Raw genomic sequence first — 12,082 nt, 5'->3', positions numbered from 1 at the left:
TAATACTAAAACTCATTACAAATGCGGACATGCCAACATTCTCTCTAGCACTCCACTGATGACGTTCTGGGTAAACATTCTTAATTGCTGCAGGTCCTGCTCCAGGGAGAGCTCCAGAGCTGAGCGTACGCAGCCTCCTAGACTCACCAGACTGGCAGTAAGTGAAACCACAGTTGTGACTAGCATGCAGAGCCCTCGTGGAGAGCTCTCTGCGGACCCTTAGCAGGGACAGCACTGTGCTGCGGGGGGTGGGAGTGAATGGTTCAGCGGGTTACGAAGGATTCTTCAGGATACAGTGGCATAAGGGTCTTGGCGGATGACCCGAGAGGGATAGCTGTGGGAGAAGACGACATGACGTCCCTGTCCCAGCTTGCCTGGCGTTCCTCAGACTCTGGCTTCTGCTCTGGTGTCCTGTTGACTCACTGAAACCCACACTTCCAAAATGTCTTGCTATTCTAACCTTTCGAGAGTGAGTGTGGGTGTGTAAATTGATGTAATCCTTCTAGGAAGCAGGTTGGCTAAAATATCATATGCCTTAAAAATGTTCCTACGTTTTCCTTCAATAATTGCACTTCTGAGAATTTACCTGCAGGGAACTCACTTACAAAACTACCCACTGATACACAACAATGGACTTTGTCCAAAGAGTTGCATTTCATGTAAAGAGGTAAAAAGAACAGGAAATAATCCACACAGCCCACAGAGTTGTTCACTTAGGAAGAAACCACAGGAGATATTCTGTGAGCGTTTAGCCACATGGTGTACGTACTGAGTTCCAATGATCTCAAAGAAATTTTCATAAAAGGACACAGAACTGTAAACACACTAACCCTCAATATTTCACTCGCTCACTCTCTCTCACACACACAGGACTGGAGGAACTGTACCAGATTTACTAACAGCGACGAGATAATGACTAATCTTCACTTGTTTTTTCACATGTGCCTCTTTCTGTGATTGGTAACTGAAACAAAGGTTGCATTTAAAAACAGGAAGTAGTGTAGAAACTCAGCACAAAGCAAACTATTGGTTGCAACATACTCCCATACTCCTTTTTATTAAACCATAAAACTAAGCATTGTCAGCACATACACTTAGACAAGGTGTTTTCTCCTCAAGTATCTTTTTGTGGAGCACATGATTCTAAACACAGAATTTTTATACCTTCTTGGTCTTCAAGCTACTTAGCACATATATCCAAACTTATCAAGTACCACTATCATATATACAGTCAGAGGGTTGGAAAATATTACAAAGTCCTTGAAAAGATAGCAAACAGAGAAAACCCCGGCTGTTACGTTGATAAAAAAAATTTTAGTCAAAATAAAGCTTTAATCCATTATGGGCCTTGCATAAAGCTTCAGGAAGAAAACTGAAGACACTTCTCATCAAAGGCACTTAAAGTCGTAATAAAATACTTGGGATTCAGTGTGTATACAATTATATCCTTTCTTCACATTCTGCCTCACACAGAGACAGTCCTTGAAGGCAGCTATTAATGAAGAAAAATAGCTATTACTTCTTAATATACACGTTACCAATAGGCAAACAGAATTAATACAGATTTTGGTCCTCAGAAGCAAGTAACAGGTATCGGGCTGCAGTGTGCCTCTTGGTCTGGGTAGACAGCCCGACTGCTCCAGCCCCTCAGACACGCCTTCCAGTGTGCAAGCTCACTGGCCAGCCTCTGGTGTCCCAGCACATCCACCATGCCATGGATGGAAGAGCCAGGCCCAGCATGCAGCGGCTGTCCCTGCAGGCGGGTGCAGAGGAGGTGCAGGGCAGGAGCTACAGCTCCGTGTCTCGATAGCGCGCGGGCTGACTGTAGTACCCACGCCGGGAGTGCTCCGACAGCTGCTGGCGGTACTTCTCCTCCTCCTCGGTGTCGCTGCCGTCCTGGTAAAGTCTCGAGGGCCCCTTCTGTGGCTCTGCGGTTCTGGAACTGACAGGGAGCAGATGAGGCATGTGCTGGAGCCCAGCCACGCTCTCTCCTGTCAGCTGCCTGCGGAGGCGAGGCTGTGAGCACTACGCTCTGGGCACGCTCAATGCCGCTGGCCCTGCTCCGGCTTCACACAGGGCTGCAAGCCAGCCATGTTCACTAGGTAGTCAGGGAAGAGGCCGCTGAGCTGTCTGACCTAAGATGGCCAACATGGCATGGGGCTTGCCTTCCCCACCCCAAAGCCCCACCAGCTGGGGGTTCCTGCCAGTTTCAGCCAATCATGCCACGCTCCCTTGGCAGCCAGTGGCCATGTGATGACTATGGCACGGATACTAGCTGCCAATCAGAAGAGCCACAAGAAACTGAATTTCCAGCAGGAAATGAGCCACTGAGGCCAGGTGATTCAGGAGCTTGGCCAGGAGCCAACACACTCCAAAGGGCAAAACTGTTCCCAGGCTAACAGCAGGTCACCTGGCAGCGGGCATAGGCACGGTGCCCTCCTGACTGTAGCCTGAGCAGCTGCACCTGCTGGACAAGGCAGGAACCCTCCTATGGCTTGCACAGCTGGGTGAAGGAAACCTTCCCTTAGCTCAGGCACCCAGGCCTGTGCAGCAGCACTCATCTCCTGCATTGTGCTCACCTCCCTTGCTGCACTCACCTCCTGCACTGCGCTCACCTCCCACACTGCATTCAGCTCCAGTGCAGTGCTCACCTCCCGCACTGCACTCACCTCCCACACTGCGCTCACCTCCCGTGTTGTGGCAGGCCGGACTCAGGCTTGTGCGCCTTGATGGGCACTGCATAGATGTCGGGATGCTTCTGGGCGATTTCAATCTGCAGGAAGAGAAGAACCAGAGGCCAGCATGAGTACGTGACACTGTGCAGGTGCTGCCCTGCTGGCCCAGGTCCTATTCTCCAATCCTGCCTCCAGGTAAAGAGGAGGAAGCAGAAACTGACTCTCAGTGTCCATGCTGATGAGGACAACCATGGGAAAGGAATGCAACCCTGAGACCCCAACACACACACACACACAAACCTGGAGATTACTGTGTTAGCTGAATCCACTCACCCAAGGACATGTTATCTGCAAGCCTACTGTGGCAGCTGCCAAGTTCATGAGGGTGGCTGCCAGGGGTTAGGAGATGGGAGGAGGGCAACCTATTATCCCACAGGACCAGGGTTCCCTGGTGACAGGCAGAGCTGTCATGACACGAGCAATCTGTGACAGAGCCACTGACCTGAACACTTACAGCTGGAATGAGGGCTGGTGTGATGGCACAACCCGCTAGTCCTCTACCTGTTAGCACCAACAATCCATATGGGCCGCCCCACTTCAGATCCAGCTCTCTGCTATGGCTTGCATGAGCAGCAGAGGATGGCTCAAGTCACTGAGACTCTGCGCCCACACGGGAGACCCAGAAGAATCTCCTATCTCCTGGCTTTAAATCAGCTCAGCTCTGGCCAGTGTGGCCATTTGGGGAGTGATTCAGCAGATGGAAGATCTGTCTTTCCGTGTCTGTAAAATCTGTCTTTCAAATAAAAACAAATCAATCTTTAAAAAAATTTAGCAGCTGAAATGGTCCATTTTCAGAGAAAGAAGGCAGTGATGTCTCTGCTGCAGCGACAGGCGCGACCTGAGACACGCCCCTCCGCTGGGCAGAATGTGCCAAGCACACACCATCCAGGAATTCCCACGTGCCAATACAGGTGCCTTTCCACCACAGTGCACATCTGCTCAGATGCTCCAGCCAACAGGAGAGTGTGAAGCTAACGAGGCGACACTGTCACTGTGATATTCTCGGCACCCTTTCCCCCTCCGGAACTTGCCACCTGACTCACCTGTGTTATCACTAGGGCTCTCTTGACTGGAACAAAAAGGAAAGCCCTGGTAGGTGACCCTCAGCTGGTGTCACCCCCAGCCTCAGACACGGTATGTGCGAACAGCTCTGCTCTCTATCTGGGCCTGTCAAGTGCCTGAGGCCCCAGCCTGACACCTGGTCAAAATGCTGGGATGCACATGTGGTTTAAGAGCAGTTACCCTGAGGCCCGGTGCGGTGGCGCAATGGTTTTAAGGTCCTCGCCTTGCACGCCCGGGATCCCATATGGGCGCCGGTTCTATCCCGGCAGCCCCACTTCCCTTCCAGCTCCCTGCCTATGGCCTGGGAAAGCAGTCGAGGACGGCCCAAAGCTTTGGGACCCCGCACCCGCGTGGGAGACCCGGAAGAGGCTCCTGTCTTTGGATCAGCATAGCATCGGCCGTTGCGCTCACTTCGGGAGTGAATCATCGGACGGAAGATCTTCCTCTCTGTCTCTCCTCTCTGTATATCCGCTTTTCCAATGAAAAAATAATAGAAATAAAATCTTTAAAAAAAAAAAAAAGAGCAGTTACCCTGGCATTCTGCGCTTCCTGGAGCTCCTGCAGCCGCTGCAGTCTTGCCTTGTGGTCCATCTTCTCAAATATCTTGACTTTGCCCAGGACTGACTTGGGGGTGTGGTCTTGTTCTTCACTGCTCTCACCCACCCCTTCACCCTCAGAGAGAGAGACAGGTGTGGGGGGCTTTAGGACGGGCCGGCCAAAGGCAGGTTTTGCAGCGATGGGGGGAGGGCACGCTTTGGTGGACGCCCCAGGAAGTTCATGATCAGCAACAGCAGAGGAGTTGGACTTGTACTCGTAGGAGTCTTCCCTGTGCTGGCTTTTGGCCTGCAGAGAGCAAGGACACATTTTGATCAAAGGCATTTGGCTTATTTTCACATCTGAATTAGTACTTTAATGCATTGCATTTCCTAATCAGTTTCCAAGCTGGTCAACAAGGCCTGACAACCTTCCTCCCGAGGAGGAGTTAGAAGCACTGAGAAAAGAGCGGGCGTGGAGGTGCTGGGAGGGCTGCAACTGCCACAGCTGGAGCAGCAGGAGATAATTTCATACCGAGGGAAGTCGAACCTTGGAGAAGCTCTCAGAACAAATCAACTAGAGGACTAGAAGGGTGAACTCGTGCACAGACAGGGGACCCTGTGCACGGTGGGGCACAGATGCCTGCCATGACTCCTGGAGTACTCTGTGCACACTGTGACTCCTGCAGTACCCTGTGCATGGGGGCATGAAAGCATGCCGTGACTCCAGGGCAGAGCACCAGGCTGGCAGCCACCTCTTGTCCTTCAATTCCAGTCCTGCTTGCTAACTGGCAGTGATATATTATACGGGTGTCATCAATCACTCGCTCCGAAGGCTCACATCATCCGTTATACTTCCTTTGCGTTTCAGAACTCTCCCTGGAGTAGAGGGCAAAGTGGCAGTCACAGCCTGGAATCTGCGTGGAACAGGGAATCAAGGGACAGTGGCACCTGTGTCTTTACAGTGATTCTGTGCTGCATAACAATTTACTAAATCTATAAGTCAGTTTGCTCTTATAATAAAAAGTATTACTGTACGCGACGGTGAGCACCTTGGTCAGCCTGAGAGTAGAGAACTGTACTGGACAGAAACAAACCCAGATTCTGAGATTCATGATTCTGGGCATGAAACATCAAATGTTCACTCTTCTTACTTGAAGAATGCACAGGGTCGAATTGACACCGCCAATCTGAGAATCGCATGTTCTGTAACACTGCTTTTCCCAGCCCAATTATCACTCCTCTCAACGTTGTGTGCTTGCGCAGCCAGCCAAGAAGACAGGCTGGGAGAGAGAACGCAGTGAGCCCAAACTGTCACACAGCACCATCTCATTGTGTGTGTCCTCCCTGGCTGGCCAGGTCCTCCAGGCACCTCCACTTCCTTCCCGTCTTGGGCTTCCCAGCCACGTACCTTGGGCGGCTCTGGCTTGAATGTCGGGGGCGGGCTATTGTCCCTAAGTTGGTCTCTGCTAGCAGCCCTCCTCATCTGAGCCCTGGGCTCTGGGCTGGGTTTCCTGATGCTCTACAAGACATAAAGGGTCATTCACAACGAGAACATCTGAGCAGGAAGAAGCGAGTACTGGGCTGCTTTGCTGGAACAGTGCAAGTGGGCACAAGTGCAGGAGGTGGAGGGATGCAGTGCCCACTCCTCACTGCAAAGGGAGACACCAGGGAGGGAGGGGTGTGTGCTCCTCACTGCGAAGGGAGACAGCAGGGACGGAGGAGGTGCCCGCTCCTCACTGCAAAGGGAGATACCAGGGAGGGACTGGTGCCTGCTCCTCACTGCGAAGGGAGACAGCAGGGACGGAGGAGGTGCCCGCTCTTTACTGTGAAGGGAGATACCAGGAATAGTCTAAGGCACAAAGGTTGAATGCATATGGAAATAAAACAAACAAACTGGCCAGACCTTCCTAAAGTCAAAACTGTGATGTGCCATTACTAATTGTAACATTTGCGGCAGTAGTATATTCATATTTGTATGCTAGCAGTGTATGTTAAACCTTCTTGCCATGCTGGTAAGACCTCCTTCAAGACTTTTTTTTTCCAGATCCTGGGACCCACCTTTTAGGTGGGTATCTGGTTCGTGAGCCCCAGGGGGAGGCAGGACTCAGGGCACCTGGCCCAGATTGTGGGGCCCGCCTTTAAGGTGGGTGTTGGGTTTGTGAGCCTCATGGGCGGGGGATCTGGTGGGGCTTGGGTTGCTTGGCCCAGGTCCCAGGGCCTGTCTACTAAGTGGGTGTTGGGTTCATGAGCCTCAGGTGTGGGGGATCCGGCGGGGTGTGAGACGCCTGGTCTGGGTCCTTGGCCTTGCCTGTAAGAACATGTCCTATTTAATGAAAAAGGTGGAGCAGTGGACAAACGCCCTGTTGTAAAAGAATACGGCAGCTCATTTGGTGCTGTAGCAGAAGAACAGAACTGACTGGACAACTCCCCCAAACAAATGATGACAGCAAAAAATCTCAGTGAGTGGAACTAATGGACATCGGGAAGGTGACATCATCCTCGGACTGGTAAAATTGGCAGCATTTCAGAACAAACCGAACCACATGGACAGAACCCTCAGAACATGTACACACCTGGGTTGATATGAGGTGGCGGTTCCTCATCCCCAGGTACTAACTAGGACGTGTGGAAAGTCATGAGTGTTTTCCCCTGTGTCTCTCCCCTTCCCCCAGAAATAAGAAGAAACAGCAAATTTGGAAGCAGTGAATTCACCCAATTTTCCCTAAACCTTGATCCTTTCCACGCTGATCAACCCTGTTATCATTATAACAAATAAAATTTATCTTAAAGAACCTCTTTTTTTTTTGTATTTTTGCTTTGTAAATGAAAGAAGATCACTCACTGAAATGAACTAAGTTACTAATAAGAAAAACAGAGCGACAATTATCCAAACGTACAGACAATCTCGTCTGCAAAGTCGCCTACTGAGAGGTTCTCCGAGGTGTGACACCAAGGCTGTGCTCCTAGCTCGGTGCCTGCGGGCGGCTCTGCTGGCCTGCTGGGCTCTGCTGTGGGCGCAGCATACAGGAGCGGACAAACATTTGCTCAAAACACCAAAATGCGAGAGAAGGAAACTGATGGGGAATGCTTGGAGCTGTGGCAAGATTAGGAAGGTTAAAGGCAGGGAGAAGGAAAGCAAGGCCACCGAGCAGTACAGAGACCTAATCAAAGGTTACAAGGAAACACAAGAGCATCCTTTCAAAGGCAGGTGCCCTGAGCACAGGAGCCATCCTGCTTATGCACCACGCCTGAGGGCCATGGTGTGTGCGGCTGATTTTTCCTGTCACACTTTTGCATGGACCGTAGCCTCCATCTTGCGCCTGCCGCCTAGAGGGACCTCCCTTAGGAATATCTTCTGCACAGCTGGCCCACTGCCTCGGTTGCTCCTGCCCATGGCCTGCCTCGCCTCACCTCCTCGTGCTGCACCGGCTCTGAGGAGCGGGTGATAGAAGATGGCTCCTCAGCTGGCTCATCCAGCTCATTGTCAGTGTAGGCGCCTCCTTCGCCGTCGGTGTCTTCAAAGTCACTGATGAGGCGGCTGTCGCAGCTCAGATAATCCGCGCCCATGGCGGTTAAGTAGGACATGCGATCTTCGGGGTCATCCTCCAGCCCTTCCATCTAGAGGAATTGGTTTTGGAGGGTCAGTGGGTCTGATATGGCACCTGGCCGGGGAATTCAAGAAGATGCCAAGTGACTGGAACCTGGATGCCTGCTCGGCTGCGGTCCAATGTGCACTTTGCAATGAGTTTTCTACAGGAACTAAGGCATCTTCCAGCCTGTCCACACTCTCTTCTTTTGTCCCTTCCCCTGTCTCCCAGTATCAAATGCCCACTGCCTCTGGGCTGTGCACACCTCCACTCATCCACAAGGCGCTCCAATCACAGAGGACAGAAGCTCTGACCTGCTCAGCTGGTCTACCTTGAGGAGGGAGCAGACGACCCTGGATGGCAAGCACCCAGGGGATGACGGCTGCCTGGCTCAGACATCTAGCTCCCAAAGAACAAGACTCAGTCAACTCTGCAATAAAATGATCACCGGAAAGGTTCCTGAACGACCCCAATTCAGCTGGACCAAGGTGTCCCAGAGGCAAGCTGACAACAGCTGGCTTAATCCTGGACCTTCCCCCTTGCAGCACAGCCCTGTGTGCACCACTGGAGGCCTAAAGGAGTTCCCCAACACCGTCCCATCACCTATTCTGACTGATAGATCTGTGAAACATTCTTGGACAATTTCCTATGGGTTGCTAACCATATTCCTCACGGTCCTCAATCCTACCTCGCATCCCCTTTCCAAATGTCCCATGTCCTTAGTTAGCTGTGGCGCTCAGCACGAGATCTTGTAAGCTCTGATTAGTGTACTTGAAACGCAACACTAGTTACTACGTTAACAGGAAGAGGGAAGTGAATGTAGTGAGGGCACATTTCTTTGTAAAGTTCTTCCCCTGGATGGCTTTGCCTGAGAATTTGTAAGATAGCATTACTGACGGGCACCAACGACATTCACTGTCCTCTTGAGCAAAGATGGGGGAGCATGGACTCTCAGCACCCCACCTACCTTCCCTTCGGAGACCCACACGGCCTCTCCCTGCTGCTGCTGGATGGTGTCCTTCAGGCTGCCGAACCAGCTGTCATTGGCCGAGTTCAGGTTGATCACCGCTATGGAAATCGAACAAAATACTTGCATCAGCTGCTATAGCCAGTTTCCTCAAGGTGTCTTCTCATTTCTGTCTGAATAAATACTGTGGCAAATATAAGAAACTATCCTTGCATATTTGAACACGACTCTTCTAGGTGAATGTAATTATAGCTACCAACCACTCACTTGTTGTATTTTACAATAAAGACAGATTCTACAAAGTTGAAACTAGATTAATGGAATACTCATTTGTCAGAAAAGCTCCCTTATAAAGATGTTTTTCAAAGGGTATATATTTTTAGAAGCAAAGATGACATATCTAATGCCAACGCAAATACTATATTTGAAGGTTTATTTCATAGACATGTACACTGTAAATAAGAAAAAGAAACACTAGTGTACTCTTGGCTCCCTCTAGCAAACCATTAAAGGGAACACTGGCCTCTCGCGTGAATCTGTCCCTTCCAGGCTTGCACAAATCTTTCGGGCTAGATATCAGTCAACACAGCAATGGAATGAATGAGCTCAAGGCCTCAGACCAAGCAAGCACAAGAGCTTGCCCTCCCAGCCTACCACACACAACCCTGCCCTTCTATGATCACGATGGTCGATCATGTGCTTCGGATGCCAGCTCTACCAGTCCAGAGAGCCTGGGTTCAATTCCCAAGTGCAGCTCCTGCTTCCAGCCTCCTGCTAGGTCACTCTGTGGTGGCTTGAGTGGAAGGCACAGACAGAACTGCCAGCTCCATAATCCGACCCTGATGGCTATTGTGGTCATAGGAGGAGTGAGCTAGCAGAATTCTGGCTGCCTCACTGCCTCATGATTCTCAAATACAATTTTAAAGCACCAAATTTAGAGCACAAATACAAAATATCAACAAAGTATAATCCATGTGATGATTTTTCAGTAATACGCATCTATGGTCCTCATGAGGACAAGCCAGACAAGCAAGCTAGCCCAGAATTCTAAATTAAATCAGGCCTAAAACTGGCAAACTACACATAAAATTTTTAAAAATCTACACTGTCACGGGTTTTTATTTGAGCATGTCTATATAGCTATACAATGTAGCACATCTCACTTGTAAAGATGAAAGAACCACTGAGCAAATCTTGTAAGCAACTTGTAAGTAACAAACAGCCTTGTTTCATTTAAGAAATGCTAGCACCGACCTTGGTTTCTCCTAAAAAAGCTTACAATTTCCTTGGTAGTTAATTATTTACAGCACTAGAACAAACCGATACATCAGACAACCCAAGGAAAATTAACCTGATACCACAGATTTTTGTGTCCCTATTAAGATAATTTGCAAAGACTCTTATGTTCACAGCTGAATTGTGCCATGTACTTGGAAAAGCGACAGTACACACTTCCACCAAGGTGAATAACGTGTGTTTAACGGATAATCCTAAGCAGTCTAGTAAAGCTTTAGGTAGAGATACTTGAGATAGGCACATTTGTATTTGTCATAAAGAACATATAAAAGGAACATTTATGAAATTTAAAAAAAAATTGTGTCCCTTGATAGAATAAAGAAACTCACAAAACCTCCCACTGCGTTCACATCAACTGCCAAGTCTACGAACAAACAATAAGAGCTGCACTTGGCCTCCTTTTAACAGGTCAGTGAACTGCTCGACACTGCTTTCCACTGACTGGCTTTGCTCAAGGGGCTTCTCAGATTTTTTGCCTGCAAGCAATGTTCCTTTATTGCGTGTTGCAACCAGTTTCTGGCCTAGGTCCATGTCCGCTGGGATAGGCAAAATGCATCTTCCAAACCCCAGAAATTGGAATACTGAGCAGATCCCCACTCTCACATCCTCAGCTCGTATTCCTGGAATACCAAGAGTACTCTACACTCCCTTGGGGAACAGGAACTGAAATCCCACAAATTAATACCAAGTCTTCCCACTTTGAGTCTCTACAGCTGTAATTTCACTTCAGATATCTTCAAACTATCAAATAAGTGCTTCAGTGGCTCCAAGAAAGGGCTGGCACAATGGTGTAGCAGCCTAATCCTTAGCCTGCATGACTGACTCCTGATATGGGCACCAGTTCGAATCCTGGCTGCTCCGCCTCCCATCCAGCTCCCTTCTTATGGCCTGGGAAGGCAGCAGAGGATGGCTCAAAGCCTCGGGACCTGCACCCGTGTGGGAGACCTGGAAGAAGCTTCTGGTTCCCAGCTTCAGACCAAACCAGCCTACCTCTGGCTATTGTGACCATTTGAGGAGTGAATCTGTGGATGAAACATCTGTCTGTCTGTCTCCCTTACTCTGTTCCAACTAAAACAAATAAATCTTTAAAAAATCAAAAAGGCTCCAGCAAGACACATAATCCAAACATCACTTAAAAATAAAACCTTTGTGGACCTACAAATATGTTTACCGTCAATTTTGGCAGGTGGAGAGGCAACACTAATATTCTAACTCATCCTGATAGTTCCCAGGCTGTGACATAAATGCTGAGCTTCTTCAGTTTAATCAAGACCCCAAGCTTACACAGAGAGGCATGCTAATGACACTGCCATAGTTAACTACCTGACTATGGGAATCAGGGTTTTCTTGTCCCTTTGCGACACAGTGAGGAAAAGACATGAAGTCCTAAGAGCCTCTACATCTGGGCCCCGGCACCCACGTGGGAGCCCTGAGCAGAGGCCTACACTCCTGCCTTCGGCCTGGCCCACCGATGGCTGTTGTGGACTTTTGGAGAGTGAACTAGCAGGTAGAAGATACCTCTCCCTAACTCTGCCTTTCAGAGAAAACCAACACAGAAACACAAGAAGAAGAAAGCCAGAACAACACAGACACAGAAAGAGAAATCTTCCATCTGCTGTTTCAGTTCCCAAATGTCTACAAAAGCTGGGGCTAAGCCAGGCCAAGCCAGGATCCAGGAACTCCATTCGGGTCTCGGTGTGGGTGGCAGGGAACTACGAACTTGAACTATCATCTGCTGCTGCCCAAGGGCACTAACAGGATCAGGGAGTGAGGAGGGGCCGGGACTAGATGCAGCTCCTTAACCCGATACTCCAGAACACGCTTCCCTAAACACCAGTACTTACAACCATGGCATGGTGTATACGGTTAAAAGTCACAACCCGGGCAGGCTGAGGACAA

At 49.6% G+C, this 12,082-nt stretch overlaps 1 protein-coding gene across 6 annotated transcripts in view; it reads right to left on the bottom strand.

Annotated features, from left to right (window-relative positions):
• Positions 1-1,457: 1,457 nt before the first annotated feature.
• TJP2 (tight junction protein 2) overlaps positions 1,458-12,082 on the bottom strand; it is a 59,765-nt gene continuing 49,140 nt past the window's right edge. For 3 of the 6 annotated variants that reach the window (XM_040979190.1, XM_040979193.1, XM_040979191.1), the window contains exons 18-23: positions 8,888-8,988; positions 7,745-7,951; positions 5,742-5,852; positions 4,329-4,640; positions 2,688-2,773; positions 1,458-1,942 (exon numbers count right to left, since the gene is read on the bottom strand). In XM_040979190.1, the coding sequence (XP_040835124.1) occupies positions 1,789-1,942; positions 2,688-2,773; positions 4,329-4,640; positions 5,742-5,852; positions 7,745-7,951; positions 8,888-8,988 (971 nt within the window). In that variant the 3' untranslated portion in view covers positions 1,458-1,788. The remainder of the gene's footprint in view (positions 1,943-2,687; positions 2,774-4,328; positions 4,641-5,741; positions 5,853-7,744; positions 7,952-8,887; positions 8,989-12,082) is intronic. The other 3 variants (XM_040979194.1, XM_040979196.1, XM_040979195.1) reach the window with 3 other exon arrangements.

Source organism: Ochotona curzoniae, unplaced genomic scaffold (assembly GCF_017591425.1).
Source record: "Ochotona curzoniae isolate NIBS_2020 unplaced genomic scaffold, NIBS_Ocur_1.0 contig_3050, whole genome shotgun sequence".
Classification (NCBI taxonomy): Eukaryota; Metazoa; Chordata; class Mammalia; order Lagomorpha; family Ochotonidae; genus Ochotona; species Ochotona curzoniae.
This window is presented reverse-complemented; position numbering and strand designations above follow the sequence as displayed.